Raw genomic sequence first — 17,125 nt, forward strand, 5'->3', positions numbered from 1 at the left:
AAGGTGGAATGATAGAGTGAAACATTGGCTAACCTCATGCCATGAGTAGTAGGGTTTGGCTCCAAAAACTTTAGGCATTTAGATTGTAGCTCAGTAAAATATGCAAAAAGCCAAAGCTGAAGTATTCCAAATGGACCTCCTTGATTGGCATCCAAGGGTTTCTCACAAAAAATGGGGAACAAGCTCTATATACATGACCTAAGACATATGGAGCTAAAGTTACCTTTCTTTGTAAGACAACGGCTTTGGCAAAATGGGCGAATTCAGGCATGATCCTCTGAGAAAAGGTGCAGAAAAGGAACTTGCAAAGCCAATATAATATAAAAGAAAAGAATTCTCTGTCAATCACAGGGCCGTCTCTTTTATTCTCAGCCTTGACAAAGTCACTATAGGATGAGTTAAGAGAGGGGAGAGAAAAAGAGGTTTTAAGGTCAGGATAATCTGGACCAATAGGGGTTCCAGTAGGGGACAATCCTAATAGATGACAGATATCAAGAACAGTAGGGGTCATCATCCCACATCTGAATTGAAAGAAATTAAAAGCAGAATTCCAAAAGCAAAGGGCAGCAGGTATTAAGAAATGGTCCTCCGAAATAGTGAACCTGGATAATTAGAGGGCGTCGAAAAGGCAGAGCTCTTGAAGATCCAGAGTCCTATCAGGGACAATCCGATCATACCATTCTTGCCACTCTGGTCTCACCGTGGGCCAGCAGCGATGGGGGCGGTTCATCATCTAGCTTCCCCAGTCAAGACCACCTTCGTAAAGGAGACAATGGTCCTCTAGATGTGGATATAGAGCTGGAAGCTCAATAGAAATCTCCCTGAATATGGGCCCAAGCACATACTTTTGCTGCTCATGACGACGAGGAATGAAGATGCGTCCGTCAATGGCGCTTTTCTCACCGGCCTTGTACTTCTCACACTCTGCATCAATAATCCTTTTCAAGGTTACAGACGGACTCGCATGCTCTACGACCGGTATTTTCGAAGAAGAAGCCATTGATAGAGAGTTTTCTCAGAAGACGAAGTCGGGAAAGAAAGTAGAGGAAAAATGAAGGTCAGTAGAGATTAAGGGTTTATGTGATAGGCAAATAGGTGAATTCAAAGCACAAAATAAAAGGGTTTTAAAACTTTTGTGTCTAAAAAATATACCCAGCCGTGTTGTACGGACGGAATTCACAAAAGAGTACTAAAGTTACAGATGCAAGATGTCTCTTTCTATATTGATAATTATGGAGGGAAACACATCTTAAATACTGATGTCAGTTTAGAAATAAAATATTTGGCTTCAAAGCCAAATTTTAGCGCCAAAATGAAATGACAAACGGCTTCCAAAGTAAGAAGCCGACTTCGAAACACATTTCACGCCTCACGGTGAAAGAGTGCTTAGGTATTTGTTTACTTCAAAAGGATTAAGAACCTGTTTGTTGGTTTCTAAATAAGAGTAAAATCATTCGAAGCAAAACTTAAAATACTTTTCAGTTAGAAATTGTTGTTCTAAGTTTCAAACCAAACCGGCAAAAGTTGTTAATTACACTCCATAAGTTGGAAAAGTTCAAGTTGGTTTCTTCAGCATTGCCATTGGGAATGATCGAATTGAGATTCGAATGATGAAATTGTTGACTTCGAAGCCCTAAGTTTGTTTGACTTTGACAAATAGGGTAAAATCAGACCATGCCAAATAAAAAGAAAATATATTAGCTTTATTAAAATAAGAGCAATTACATCATAGGCCTTCATAGGCCTTCTTTGGCTACATATTCAAGCTCATAAAAATAAGGAACAGAATAAATAACAAGGTTATGAAATTTGCTCCAACTGTGGTCAATGAACTTATGTTCTTTCTTTATTCTATCTTCTCCAGGCTGGGCTTCTGAAGTTGATATGCTCTAACTTGATAAAAAAGCTTCTCAGCCTTTATTTCGAATTTTGTTTCCTTCAACCCTTGTTCCATCTCATCCATGTCCAAGTCATCCCAGTATGCAGAGTCTTTATTCTTGAAATCATTATATTTATCGATGAGGTTCTCTGCTTCATACTGGGTATGAACTCGACGAGTTGAGATTTGATCCAAGGATCGAGTGGTAGCCACAGAAATGTGGTACCAATGAAGAAGTAAGAGGAGCTGGTCTAAAAACATTTGAAGCTCTGCTTGGGCAATAGGGTTGAGGACATGACCCCGGGTCATAACATCACAAGCCCATCGAAAGTTCTTGAGAGAAACATCGTCCTCAAGAACATTGAAGGGCAAGTGAGAAAAGGCCGCAAGCAGAAGTTGGGCTTGCTGTCACTGATGTTTGGTAGGTGGAGATGGAGGATGATAGGAGGGGAGAAATTGGTCCTCAAAGAGAGTAAGTCTCAGTTCCTCCATCCAGTGAGGGTTTTGCGGAAGAGGAGGCGCAAGAGCTTCCATCTCGAAAGAAAGAGGAAATTGGGGGTTGTTAACAATGTCAAGCCAGTCAGAAGAGCAAAGTTTAGCCCTTTGCGTTAAGAATAACGGGCTGTATCCTTGGGCCTCTTCTGGACGAGGGGTGGCTTGAACTATCTTCATAGGCATGGAAGACGTGTATCATGCTAAGAGTAAGTTATCTTTTAAACGGCGTCGGCGGTCGATGGGTACATATAGGTAAACCACCGAACTCCGAGCAAAGGGAGGGAAAGTTAGAGGATTAACGAATTCGACAAAATGATGATTAATTCGTTCCCTTAACTTAGACTCATCGGGTTCTGGCCAGCTTCTCCAACTAGAAGCCCCAGAAGAAGAAGAAGTGGCAGCTTCATCCCATGCAGAAGGTTTTGGGTTAGAATAAGAGCTTCCAATATCCATGTTTGCAAAATTTTGGACTAAGGAGTTGTGAATAACAGGTTCGTAATCCAATGGTTGATAATTTGCAAAAGCTTCCATGACTTGAATATAAGAAGGTGGGTAAAGGTGGTTAATCAATGCATGAAGATTCTTTCGAGGACGAACAACATTATCAAACAACTCTTCGTATGCTTGATTGAGGTAAGAAAAGGTCTTCTTGGCCATGAGAGCTGAACTAATCTTTTCGAATACTGAGATAGTGGAAATGTTCAAGGGTTAGAAGAGAATTTAATGCAAATGTTTCATTGAGGAACGACAGTTGCATTTTTGAAAAATGCAGAGCCCATGCACGTTCTAAGACGTGGGTAAAATACCTTGATCCACTAATATCACCAAGTATTGGGTATATTAGTGCGGGGGGTAATGTTGGCTACATATTTTGTATAAGCCAGTCACAGTTCGACACGTGGCAAGATAAGGGCAATACGGGAAAACAATTCGAATCTTCAATCGTAATCACACACATAGCAGTTAGTATTGGTTATTGTGGATCTGCATAAACACTGGATCAGCAAATAGAAGCAAAATAACATGGCTTTAGCGGTTATTCATATTTAAATTCAAAATCAAGAGGGAAGCCTAACTGTAGATATGGCATAGTGGAGCTAACTATAAGGTAACATGATCAGCAACCATGGAGAGGTGGTTCGATAAGTAGAAATACAGTTCAACGGTTGTTTTGAGAAGTATAACTAGTAGAGAAGGTCCCAGAAAGTGGCCCCCAGACTTAGATCCAAAAAATCAATTTTATTCTACTTTATGTCCTTTCCAGTTTTTATATTTCTTGTTCTTTACATTTCTGTACTTCAGTTACTGCACTGCACTTCGTTCGTAGGAGTAGTTTCAAGTAGTTTGCTGCTGTAAACCTGTACGAGGCTGATTTGGATCTTTGTAAGTCTTTCATTTTACTTAATGAAATGCTACAATTGTTCTTCATTTAATCATTGTTTGTTTAATTCTCCTAAACAAAGTCACCAGTAAAAGTCCTCTTCATTGAGACTGAAAGAATTAAAACACAATCGTCTGATAATTAGTTGACAATTAATATTCTGTAAAGACTGATTGATCCTTACTGGCAAGCTCACAATTACAATAGTAACCTTTGAAAGTCAAAAAAGCCAACAATATTACAAATATACCCCCTTAAAGTATAAATTGTTTTTTGTAGTTTGAAAAATTACAAACACCTTTTATTAGAATTTTTTATTTAACAATGGTATCGTTTGAGAAGTGGGTTGGCTTTTGGCTTTTGGCTTTTTTGGCTATTTTAGCCTGTGCTAAAAAGTTTGGTTTGGGAAGGATTTTTTGACTTTTTTGACTTTTTTTGTGAGAGAATAGTGTAATGATTATGAGTTGGATGTGATATTTTGTTTTTTGTTATTAAAATAGCTTGTTTTGTCTTTTGTGGCTAAAATAGCCAAAAAAAACCCCAAATAGCTCTTCCCAAACGGAGCCAGAATTAATTAAAAAGATAAAATTCATAATTGCTCTCCTATATAATTATAAAATTACCTAAAGTATTAATTAAAATATATTTCTAATATCATTAAAAATGATTAATTGACTTGACGATTTATTAATAAAATGGGTGATTTGTTATGAAATTAGAAATCTCAGAAGATGAAATGTAATTTCTAAAACCACAAAGGACGATTCGTATTTTAATCAAATCTTAAGAGTGTGTTTATAATTTACCCATATTTTAAATTATAAATATAAATTTGTACTCACACTAACGGTTGAAAAAACTAAGAAGAGCTATCTTAATATTGAATATTTTCTAAATGATTATATTGCTAGTTTAAATTTATTGCGAAAATTATTATTAAAGGTAATTTTTAAAAAATTATTACATATTAGTGAAAAAAAAATTTACATATTAATTATTAATATTTTTATATATTTTTATTTTTTATAAATATCTGGGGAAATTACAAAAAAAACTAAGGATTTCGCGTGTTTTTCAAATTAAACCACATAGTTTTAATTTTGACAAATTAAACCCTAGAGTTTCTTCCGTGTTTCAATGCGAACCGTTTGTCTATATCCGTTTGATTGAACTAACGAAATTTGGATAAAATTCTTAGATTCAAGCACACATATTCAAACACTTGTATCTCCCTCGTCGTAACTCCGTTTCGCCTCATTTTTGCGTCATTGGATTCACCTCATTACCTAGTTTTCATTCTATCCCTCATACACCTTGTTCCACCTCTTTTTGTGTGCCGTTGAAACTCCGAAAGTTAACCAAAAATAAGATTTTTATCTCTTTGGGCAAAATTTTTAGATTCAAACACACATGTTTAAGCACTTGTATTTCCTTCGTTGTAACTCCATTTTGCCTCATTTTTGCATCGTTGGATTCACCTCATAGCCTAATTTTTTTTCCACCCTTGATACACTTTGTTCCACCTCTTTTTGCGTGTTGTCAAAGCTCCAAATGTTGGCCAAAAATAAATTTTTTTTTTTCTCTTTTTTCGTTTATCTTACATCTCCATAATTCTTCCTTCCTTCTTCCTTTTCACAATTATTCTCACTTTTCCTCTTCTTTCATGGCCATTCCCCCGCTCTTATGTTTCTTTCCGTTTTTATAAGTCATATACATTCATACTCAACGACACCGCCACCGTCGAAGGTTTGATGGCTACCACAAGCTCGGTGGAAAGGCCATGAAGAAAAAGAAAAAAAGAGAATAATTGTGGAAAGAAAGTAGGAAAGAAGAAGCATTGAGATAGAAAATAGAGAGAGAGAGAGAGAGAGAGAGAGGAAAAAAAAAAAAAAAGAAATTTTATTTTTTGTCAACTTTTAGAGCTTTGACGGCATATAAAAAGAGGTGGAATAAGGCGCATAAGGGATGAAATGAAAATTAGGCTATGAGATGAATTCAACAAAGCAAAGATGAGGCAAAACAGAGTTACAATGAGGGAGATATAATTGTTTGAATATTTAGGTTTGAATATGAAAATTTTGCCTAAAGAAAAAAAAAATCTTATTTTTGGCCAACTTTCGAAACTCCAACAGTATGCAAAAAGAGGTGGAACAAGACTTCTAAGGAGTGGAACGAAAATTAGGCCATGAAGTGAATCCAAAGACGCAAAAATGAGGCAAAACAAAGTTACGAAGAAAGATATACAAGTGCTTGAACATGTGTATTTAAATCTGAAAATTTTGTTCAAAAAGAGAAAAATCTTATTTTTGGCTAACTTTCGAAATTCAGTGGAGGAAGAGCAAAAGCAAAAGCAAAAGCAATTCCCCCCCTCTTTTTTTTGGTTTGGTTAGGAAAATAACAAGAAAATGAATATACATATTTATCGGAAAATATATATTTCTATTTATTTATAAAAATGAGCATGTACAACTAATTCTATTACTCTTCTTTCATTTTCCATTCCCTTGAAAAATCCGAAATCCCAATATAACATTAGCATGCCACTGAAAAAACTGAACTATCAGCTTGAATTCCACCAACACCACAGCAGAGGGCAGGGAGATTCTTGCCAATAAGAAAACTAAAGACTTCTTTTCAACAGACACTACACAATTCTTAATTAAAAAAAAAAAAAAAAAAAACCCAAACAACATCAACAAAAAGATTTCATACGCTTTTCAGTTACTGTAAAGGAAACAAGTATGGAAGCATTAAAGAACTTGAAGCAGGACTTGTGTAGCTTTATTTATCCCGAGTCCAAATATTCACCAATAAATCTAACACCCTGCAGCACATGTAACAGTAGTTTCAATACAAGAAATATTCAGTTTTTAAGAGAGAAGTGGCCATTGTCTAATAGTTAGTCTAATTTTGGACTATATATGGATAAGCAAGGTTTTAGAAAGTTTTACTGAGCTCGGCTCGAGACGAGGCCAAGGTAAAACACATCAAGACTATAATTTTTAGGCGATACTCCCCAAAGGCTTGAGCGTCTCAGGTGTGTGCCTCCTCGTACACCTTTTGGGTATAAGCATTCGAGGAGTACATAAAGAGCTTTTCTTGGGCTACTGTTAAACTTATTCTATAGACGGTTTAAACATAAAAAAGAATAATCTCTTTTGTAACTATATTTCATAGGAAAAATTAAGCAAATGACCAATCAAGAAAAAAAAAATATCATGTTAAAGCTCAAGTGAGAAACTTCATAACTAAAGTCAAGAATATTGATTTCCCATTCAATAAGGACAAGCTTCCTTCTCAGTTGTGAAATATTCAACGCCTTCAAAAGAAATGTGTTTACACCTTTACATTTAATTTTTAATATATATTTGCTATTTTAAAATATTCTATTTATTTATTAAATATAAAATTTTGAAATTTGAAATTTGAAATTTGAAATGTTTACACATCAATGCTGACGCCTCACCGCCTCACGAGGGGTAAAACTCTTAGGCATTTGCCTTTAAATTGTGGATAAGCTATTTGAAATTTTCATTTCCATGAGAGAAATGGAGGAGATAGTCACTTACTGTAATCTCTATTTCCGCCAAGAGATAATCTCATATGAGCCACAATACTTTTAAGGCAGCTTTCACACACTGCAAGAGCTCACTGCAAAAGGAAGCAATATTAGATTGTGATGGCTCTAGCTGACACACAAATCATGTAGAAATAACGGGAAAAATACTGTACTAAAACAAATATATTAAGAATCGTGTTTATTGTACGTGCCACGTGTGGAGCAGGCAAACGTTTGCAGAAGTATGAATTTCTACGTGTGTTTTACATGGATGAATGGTTATCACTAATTAACAAATTTAGGTACCAGTGCCAATTTGCAGTGGATAGAGTTAATTGGCATAAAAAATTTTGTTAACAAAATTTAGGATTTAGCATGTCGACAATTCCCTTAAGACAAAACATGTGCCAGATGCCTAGATTAAGTGTACCAGTCCAAATGTCCAAGGGACATTAGGATCCTCTTGTGTTTTGGTAACATTGAGACACAGCACAAGAAATGAGTAATAGGGTGCTTCAGGTGTGTGTCAGGAAGAGCAATATTATGGGTCTTAAGTGATAAGTGTCCAGTGTGTTTGTTGTATAAGTGGTATCTCTAGTTATGTGTGTCGGGCCAAGTGTGTATTTGTGCTTGTGAAATTTCCTAGTGTGTACTTCAGTGTATTGTCTTCTCTTATAGAGTGTTTTCCTAGTTTGTTTTCAAGAAATCTCATAACCTAAAAAACAGCCTCTAAATTGGAGTTTTTAAGCAATAGGAAAATGGTAATGGAATAAAATAGACTCCATTAGACTTCCAAAATAAGTCATTCATTTCAATTCTATATAAGAATGCTACCTTAAAAAATGCCCCTCTTTACTTGCATGATCAAATAGAGTTTTCACTAAAAACAAACTTAAACCTTAGGGACAAGCCGCATGGATCTTCTAGGAAGCTCTCTGTCAAGAAGATGCTTTCTGCTTCTTAGAATCTTATCATTAGGTTCACCACATTTGAGATCTTCAACCTCAGAATGCTGCTTCTTTCTCTTCAGTACTTTATCAGCTTTTGAATCCTCTGATGTTTTCTCCAATGACTTCTTCAACTGCAAGGATCTGCAAGAGGAAAATATGTATGCATAAATATATGCTTAAATCGCCACATTATTTAACTTATCACATGTTCTTCTTCAGTAAGAGCAACTACACTGAAGTTTCCGCCCCATTGATAAGTTTGCTCTTTTCCTGCACAAGATAGGACGTTGTAGTGAATTTTCTATTGTTACTGTATCTACAGCAAAGAAAAGCAGCATGTCATTAATTGTTTCAGAATCGAAAAAGCATTTCAATGTCCGTAGAGAAATATAGCTGAGTCCCAAGTAATTCAGCTCCACAACAGAAAATGCAGAAACTAAATTTCTTCTTTTGTTTAAGGGAAACAAAAAAAAAAAAAAAAAAAGGAAGAGAAAATGAGAAGGGATATTCCACCCAAGAAAGCAACTCAGAACTATATATCCAAAGAAAATGTCAAATGCTTAGATAATCCCCTGATGAACACAAATAATATAGCAGGCCTGCATTTAATATATTTTCAGTTATGTTTATGGAAAAAAAAAAAGTAAAAAAAATCGTCACATGTAAATCATTCTCTCTCATTTATGCATAAATCATGGAAGCTTGACATTAGTAACCACAAATAAATTTTAGCCTTCCGTAATTCAATTTGTGGAGTATCTAATGGTTGAATTGAAGGCTTTGGAATACCAAAAAGAAATTAAATCACACACATGCTTCATGTTATGCATTAAAAATTAAAGCAATATTTAACTTCATATGAAGATTTCATAGGTGCATGCTGCTGTTAAATTGAAATTACAGTAATTCTGGTTGTGGAGATCCTTAGTTTTGGTCAAGGCTTTTAGATTGTTTGGGAGAGACAAAAATATGATTTTTTTTTGTATAGCATTGCTTTCTTATATGAGTACGCTTCATGAATACAGATGTCATGATTCCTGTGGCATTTTTTATTGCTTTATCTTAATGATTTTACCAAAGATGATGAGTGAACTCCCAACATTCCAAACCTTTTCATTGCAAGGTGCAATCAATTGATGCTTTTTCTCTCTTTTTCTAGACTTAAATTATTCTGCTATTTTGGAAACTGAGCCTCTTAAGATTCCATTAGTATCTAGCAACTCTATAATTGATATATCAAATGAGAATAAACAGAATTGTGCAAAATACAACGTTTTGTTCAAGGGTTGACCCATGCAGTGAATTAAAAAAGGCCATACCTGTTCTCCAGCACATGCAGACATATGGTCTTGACAAGTACTTGAATTAGCCAATTCACCATCTCTTGTTTCCACATTGAGCATTGGATCAACCACATCCAGGAAACCATTATTTCTGCAAGGAAAACATGATGCATCTTTTTGTTGGTTTACAACTTCTGATGACTGCATTTCCATTGAACCACTTGATGGAGAATGCCCCGAACTAGGGCTCACACGAGTGCAAGCGTTTTGAAGAGTTAAATCCTCACAAATTTTATCACCAACCTCTGACTTCTGATGCTCCAGCGAGTACAGATTTTTTGGACTTTCAACTGTAGAATTCACAACAGAATCACTGGATGACTTTATTTGGGGAGTTTTGATGACACTGGATTCAAGATGAAATGTTTCCCGGTCTATCGGACAAGACTCTCTACCAGAAGTTGCATGGTTATGTATATCAGAATTGGGTGTAGAGAAGAGCGGAAGTTCTTTATCTTCCTCTAACTCTGCAGACATCTCTGTAGCAACATTGCAAGGTTTTACTGGCGAGAATCTTAAAGACCCATCACCTCCATATGGATGATCAACCACAACAGGATCACATTCTCCCTTAATTGGATAAGAAAAAGATTCAGCTTTTCCATGGCAATTGTTCTTTTCATGCTCCAAATCTGTATTCCAGAGAGATGAATTTTTCATTTCTTTGTTTTTATTTCCTAAAAGTTCAATCTCCTCACGAAGACTTCCAAATTTGTTATCATGCGCGTTGTGACAACCGCACGCCTTGCTCTCCAATCTGTTAAACCAGTCTGATGGAGTTGAATTGAAATCAACAACAAGGTTAATGCCATCTTCTGAACTGATATGAAACTCGAAGGAAGGAGTGGCCTTAGATTTTATAGACAAAGAAGCATTTTCCACCAGACATGCATCATGGTTTAAATTTCTACTTTGAATTTGGGGTGCATCATTTACCCCAACCTCCCTTGCAAAAGACAAATTGTTCTTGTCAGAGCTAATCTTTGGGGACTCCACTCTGTAGCCAAAATCATTCTCATTGTGTCCAAGTTCATTTTGTGACCGTGATGTCTCTCTCTTTTTGCAGGTTAAGTGAGAATTCTCTGGAACATTATACAAGGGGCACTCCACATCTTGAACAATTTGAAAACCTGATGCCTGCATCTTCATAACTAAATGGATCAAATAAGGTTTAGTTTTCTACATCTAAAAGACTGCATTAAGGCAGTTCAAGTAGTAACACAGGAAAAAAGGAGACTTTCCAAATCCAATAGGATGACTGGACCAATATGGCCGACATCTTCGCTATTTCCACATATCCGCATACTTATGTAAAAGGTTGCTGTCAAGTAAAGCTTTGCCCCAAGTAATATGCAAGAAAAGCAATTATTCTCACCTCAACATAAAGCTGGTAAGCAAAAATGACTTTTACCACTTGCTGAAGGGTAATTGGACAAAAACATGGTAGATAAAATAAAATACACATATATAGCATTTTAGTCCTGTATTCTCATGCAGAAACCAAATAAATACACCCCAGATTATAACATTTTACGGAAAGAAATAATTTAGTATACCACCAATTGTGCAATATCATTTAAAAGACGTAAAGCATGGAAAAAAACCGAACCTTACTATAACTTTCACCTCCCACGAAACCTCCTTGTTCATTGCATTTAACAGTTTGAGAACGATTTTCTCTGTTTTCCTTCTCCCCTGGACAATTAATATTCCCATTATTATCTGCAATAAATGAACCCAGCACTTTTATATGCACTGCATCTTCTATATTTAGGAGTAATTAAAAATACTCCAAAAAGATTATAGCAATTTATTGTGCCAGAATCGCAAAGACTAATAATGTAGTTAGTAAAGATGTCCAAACCTTCTGGAGCATGCACCATGTTATCTTCCCGTGCTCCACACTCCAGAGGCGGTATCATAGATGTTGAGCCTTCCACTTGGGACACTGAACTCCAATTCTTCTTCTGTATGGTCGTTAGATATTAATAATTGTTGTAACACAGATACGACAAGTTTGATCTTATCTTTTCAAGCGACTTATCTATGATTAAATAAACGATAAAGTCAACAATGTCTAGAAAATGGAGGGAAAAATTCATAAGTACCGTAAAACAAACATCAGACATAATTAAAAACAAAATGTGTGATGATAAGATGGCCGAATGTTAGGCAACCAGATACTGTGGAAGCTTGAGCTATTAGAGAGTTAGCCAAGCAATGTACATCAAACTCCCACACCCTCTGTCATTTGTGAGCCCTATAACACATGGGATGACAAACAAACAGAATGGGGTACGAAAACATGAATAAAACACATTGCATATGGACAATATAATTGAGAAACAAATAAATACAAAGACAATTGAACCCAAACCTCCAGAGAACCAAAATTCTATCATGTTAGACAATCAGTTGCCCCAAATGCTTAAGCCGTTAAGATAATGCCACCCTATTGTAGGGAAGATAGTGCTATAATCTCGCACCACGTGTCTGAGAGTGTCTGACACTCTTTATGTTACCATGTTAGACAATCTCTCGCACACTCTCAAACACGTGTCTGACACCTTTTTTTTTTTTTTTTCTTTCTATGTCCTTATTTAAGAATAGAAATCTTACTTTCAAACATGTGTCCGGCCCTCCTTTTGTAACAAGTCAAAAACACTCTTTGGACGCTTGCTAACATGTGATTATGAATAAGACAATGAATAATTTTACGTGTCTTTTACTAATAACGCTCAGATTTTCACTTCAAATTTTTTGAAAAATGAAAAAAGGCACATAGATGTTTTAACTAAGAACTTGACTCCGGAGGATGAGAGAAATGCTATGATTATATGTGCTTGCTACACTTTGTCTGATTGCTATAATTGTGGTCCGTTAGTTTAAAAATATATGTAAGCTTAGTACATACAAAATTTACTTAACATAAAGTAATGATTTCTTCTACCGAATAAATTATGTTTGTAATATATATATAGATAAACTTAATAATTTAATATATACGCACAATTATCTGTAGTGTGTCCTAGTCATGTCCATGTCCCAATTTTTTTTTAGAATTTGCCTTGTCGACATGTTCATGTTAAGTCATGTCTGTGTTTCATAGCATTCTAGTAGTATTATTCTTGTCTGTTGGTTTCTTTCTTTAAAGCTTTTCCTTCCTTTTAAGAACATCCCCTACCTTTTTATTTCTCTTTCTTTAATATGTTTCCATTCTCATCAATAATGAAAAAATCAATGAGGTTTGGCAAATGCTTTTGTAGAAACTTTTTTTGGCAAAGAAATTTGTCCTTAGTGAACTTTTACAAATTTGTACTAAATTTTTTACTTTCTAGGACCTAAATTTGGGTTGTTTGGGGGGGGGGGGGGGGGGGGGGGGGGGGGGGGTTTGGACCAAATTTTTAGAAAGTTCACTTAGTACAAAGCAATAATAAATAAATCTTTCAAAATTATATTATTTTTTAAAAAATATTTAGCTCCCAGTCTAGAAGCACCAAAAAAAAAAAATTTGAAAAAAGGTGCAATTGAAAAAAAAAAAAAAAAAAAAACTTCATTTGCCATTAAAACACCATGGCATCAGTCTTGCAACAAATCCAAGATCTAACATAAATTTTATGAAGGCTCTGCCTCTAGACTCCTTTTATAATGCCTTTTCGAAAACAAAACATATAATCTTTCAAAATTATATGTTTTCTTATCACCTTACAAAATCCCCGTTTTTCAGTTATCCCCTTATTTCTTTTATTAGCAGCTAATAAATAACATATAGCCAGATTGGATTCTGACCAATCACTCCTGACCCACAAATTCACCAGTAAAAATGGAACTCTTGTATTTAAACATAGAGCTAATCTTCTAGCTATTATGTAACCTTCCTGCTCTAAATACTAAAAACTTGGTGCATCTACACTCAAACATGTACTTCTTGTCAGTCATGACTAGAATTTGATAACCAGCCCAACTGCCCAGGACAGAATTATATCAAGTACTTGCGTAAAAGGAGAAGTAAATTCTCCCCTGAAGTGCATAACCCACCAATGTAATTTTCCTCTTCTACCATATTTGACATGATCAAAGAAGTTTCCTACTTTCATGATTGAATAATAATAATATCAATAATTTATCATCATTATTATGGTTAGTTCTAATATTACTATCAATATTAGAGCATTTGTATGATGATCATAATACATAGTTCAACGAAGGGGAAATGCAATAAGGAGCAAATTCATACTAGAACTTCTCTCAAAATAATTTATCTCCTGCCATGCATTTCTGCATGTATTTACATCATACATTAACAATTTTAAAAGCTTATTATCATTCTCTCAAATATGAATATGATGTGCAAAGACGAGAAAAACAAATTTAGACATGGACATATGTAACACAATTAATTTTCATTTTGTACAGATTCCAGTTGCAATGACATTAACTCACTCTTGACATTTACCTTAAAGTAAGACGAAAGCGAATTGACTAAATTAGATTTCGTCATATATGGAGACAAACCATAGCTCTTGCACAAATCCTGTAGCTCTTTCTTTGAAAGGCGATAGAAATCATTATCTTCCATCTGTCAGAACCTAAAGAATTAACAGTTAAAACAAAACCCCATGTTAACGTGCTTCATTGAGATATGCAAGCCATGCAAAAAAGACTCCAAAAATAAAAACCTTCCCATAACAAACATGGTAATAACATCAAAATATGTTGGATCTAATACAATGCTTGTTAAAATGAACTGAATTTTTTCCCATAAAAACATTTTAACATAATGTAATCGGTGGCTTGAGAATTGTTCGGTGTTTCTTTGTATAGTTGGTTGGAGCAAATGGTGGATCTGGATTTATTTGTTTTCCTAGATTTTTTGGATAATGTAATTGGTTAGAAGTTTTTTAGTTACCCTTTTTTAGAGTTTTCGTATTCTTTGCATCATCTTGATACTTTTTCAATAAAGTTTTATTTATCAAAATATATATATATATATATATAAGTGCACTGACCAAATGGCCGTTGATAAAGTCGAGTGGAGAAGAAGGATTCATAACCAACCCCATTTGATGGGATTTCAGGCTTAGTTTGGTTTAAGTGCACTGACCTCCTATCTTTAATGTATTATGGCTGGCTGCCATTACGCCATATTATTTACAGTGATATTAGACCCTTACCATTAATTCACCCACACTGCTCAACAAATTATGTGATCATTTATATGAAACTGCATTTTTGCACCTACCAAAACAAGAACTCCAGTTTTACCCATACACAAGCATGCGAGCAGTTGAAAAGATGAAATAACAATGACTCATTTGTAGAGATGGTGATACATCATTAGCCAATAACTCACACACACAAGAAATTTTTGTCCAATTTTACATCAGTGGTTCACCTAAACAACTCATGGTCAAAACAAGATGCTACCCATGACTGGTCCTTGACCGCGTGAACGAGTGTTGGGCAGGTTAAAACTAGAAACAAAACTAACCTGCAGGGCATTATTTGCACCATGTAGCTGCTCTTATATTCAAACCCCATTCTACGCTAAACACCCCAGCTTTTTACCATTGTACCAAGCATTGTCGCCAAATCATGTGCAACGTAATCACCAATTACTGTTAAATATTCATGCAGACTAAATTCTTATCAATCGTCTTCCTCAACTATACTAGAATATGCATATTCCTATATCAACAGGTACTGAATTTAGAAATATGAGACACACAGCTACTACTTCTAGAGTAAAAGCCACACTATTTGACTCGAGAGATAAAGAAAGAACAAATACTGTTAGATCAAATATCCAAAAATAAAATAAAATACATCCTCACTGTTTTATATAGACAAATCTCTGAAATGGAAGTTACAATTAGATGCTTCCGGCCATTAGCAAAATTATGCCACGTGTTAAAATTTAAGTGCTTCTGAACTTCTAAATCCGTAGAATGCATGAAAATAACGTCGGCGTGTTAGAACTAGTTAGGTTAGGTCATTTTGATTATGTTTCCAATATTATTAGAATTTAGCTTCCTATTTTGATTAGGGTTCTAAGCTATAAATCCCAAAGAAGGGTGGTATGACTAAAAGGAAAGTAGAAGGTCAAGCTTGGATTAAAGAAATCTAGCAAGCTAATATATCACAACCCTAACACCAATCTCAATTGATTTATAAAGAAATAATCTTCAACACAAAACACCCATATTTCTTACTAATAAACCAAATATAACACATAATCATCTCCTCAACTATGCATATGCTTATAACTCTTTCTAACAAAAAAATGTAATCTAATTTTTTTATTTTTTTTTTATAAATACATTCATTCAAACTTCAAACAAGCCACGTTAAACAAAACAAAACCAGAAACGCAAATCAGCTCGACATTCAAATATAATCGAACAAGATGGTTCTATTTAATCTCTAGACTCTGTTCATCCGCAAAGAAAACATACCGAAAAAAATATTTTAAAAAAAAACAAGAAGAAATCAACACTTTCAATGCTTTTCGTTTCCGAGAATTTTTTTTTTATAAAATCTCAGCTCACTCGACTCACTTGACTGAATACTCAGTGCAAGGAATCAGATGATCATGAATCGAGGTCATTGAGAAAAATCAGGCAAAGATTTTGAAATTTCCTTTCCGTTTTTGATACGTTTTTTCTCAGAAACCAAACGAGCTCATGGCTATGAAAATTCGCTAGAATGTGAAACAAACAGAGAAGAGGGAAATGAGGGAGTACCTGATGGAGAATTTTCCAGGAAAATTAGGGGGAAAGTTGACGGAAACGAGAGAAATGTGAGTAGGCTTTTGTAGAGAAGAGAGAGAGAGGAATGTAATGAGCGTGTTTTTGAGTCGGTGGTCACACAGGTGTCTCAGAGAGAGAGAGAGAGAGAGAGAGAGAGGTCTTAAAAATAGAGGAGTGTCCTAAATGTTGTTTTGGTTGGGTTGTTCTTATTTGGGTAAGTCGTCGCGGTTTTTAATGCGATTATTATGATGGATGGATTCAGATTCAAAAAGGAGCGCCCCACCACCCCACCTAGACTCTACTCCAGGTCCAATGACGGTGCCTTCCAACTCTTCTATTTCAAATCATCATTTTCAAATGTCACTTCAAATTTTGGTTAAATTGTTTTGACAATTAATTTTTTAATGTTTTAAAAAAAATATATTGAAAAGTAAAGCAGATGGTTGATTTTTTTTTTTTTGAAAGTGAGTGGAAGCACTAATTAGTGTTACTATTAATGATATGACAGTAGGTCTTACCTACGGCCACAACGTTTTTGTGCCCTTTTTTTTTCAAAAATGTTTTAGATCACTAATTAGTGGTGACTCTAATGATGTGGTAGTGGATCTCACCCACTATCACATGTGTTTTGTACCTTGTTTTTTTTTTCTTTTTTTTTTCAATGGCCACCTCACTAGTGGTAGTATTAGTAATGATAAATTAGTGGTCTATAGCATTGTCTTTTTTTTTTTTTTAAAGTGGGTGCCAACTCATTAGTGATGCTTTAGAA

The 17,125-nt window shown here is 35.0% G+C and overlaps 1 protein-coding gene across 17 annotated transcripts; it reads right to left on the reverse strand.

The window, feature by feature from the left end:
* Window positions 1-6,219: 6,219 nt before the first annotated feature.
* Window positions 6,220-16,661, reverse strand: LOC114319955 (uncharacterized). 17 transcript variants are annotated; one of them, XM_082875034.1, is made up of 10 exons: window positions 16,351-16,589; window positions 15,099-15,225; window positions 14,064-14,196; window positions 11,472-11,574; window positions 11,217-11,302; window positions 9,584-10,744; window positions 8,497-8,534; window positions 8,213-8,405; window positions 7,325-7,406; window positions 6,220-6,579 (listed from the first exon to the last, which is right to left on the reverse strand). In XM_082875034.1, the coding sequence occupies exons 3-9, from the start codon at window positions 14,184-14,186 to the stop codon at window positions 7,404-7,406; spliced, it is 1,707 nt and encodes a 568-aa protein (XP_082731160.1). In that variant the 5' UTR covers window positions 14,187-14,196; window positions 15,099-15,225; window positions 16,351-16,589; the 3' UTR covers window positions 6,220-6,579; window positions 7,325-7,403. The 17 variants fall into 17 exon arrangements, with proteins under 17 accessions (XP_082731160.1, XP_082731158.1, XP_082731156.1 ...); XM_082875032.1 differs by having other exon boundaries at window positions 9,584-10,750; XM_082875030.1 differs by having other exon boundaries at window positions 11,217-11,329.
* Between the last annotated feature and the right edge of the window lie 464 nt (window positions 16,662-17,125).

The sequence above is a fragment of the Camellia sinensis genome, chromosome 6 (genome assembly GCF_055761805.1).
Source record: "Camellia sinensis isolate YWXY chromosome 6, ASM5576180v1, whole genome shotgun sequence".
Lineage (NCBI taxonomy): Eukaryota > Viridiplantae > Streptophyta > Magnoliopsida > Ericales > Theaceae > Camellia > Camellia sinensis.

Coding starts and splice junctions, on each gene's coding strand:
- LOC114319955 (XM_028267026.2), bottom strand. CDS start 14,186: ATGGAAGATAATGATTTCTATCGCCTTTCAAAGAAAGAGCTACAGGAT. Junction 11,330..11,471: donor CATGGTGCATGCTCCAGAAG/GTTTGGACATCT, acceptor CATTTATTGCAG/ATAATAATGGGAATATTAAT. Junction 8,535..9,583: donor CTGCATGTGCTGGAGAACAG/GTATGGCCTTTT, acceptor TATCTTGTGCAG/GAAAAGAGCAAACTTATCAA.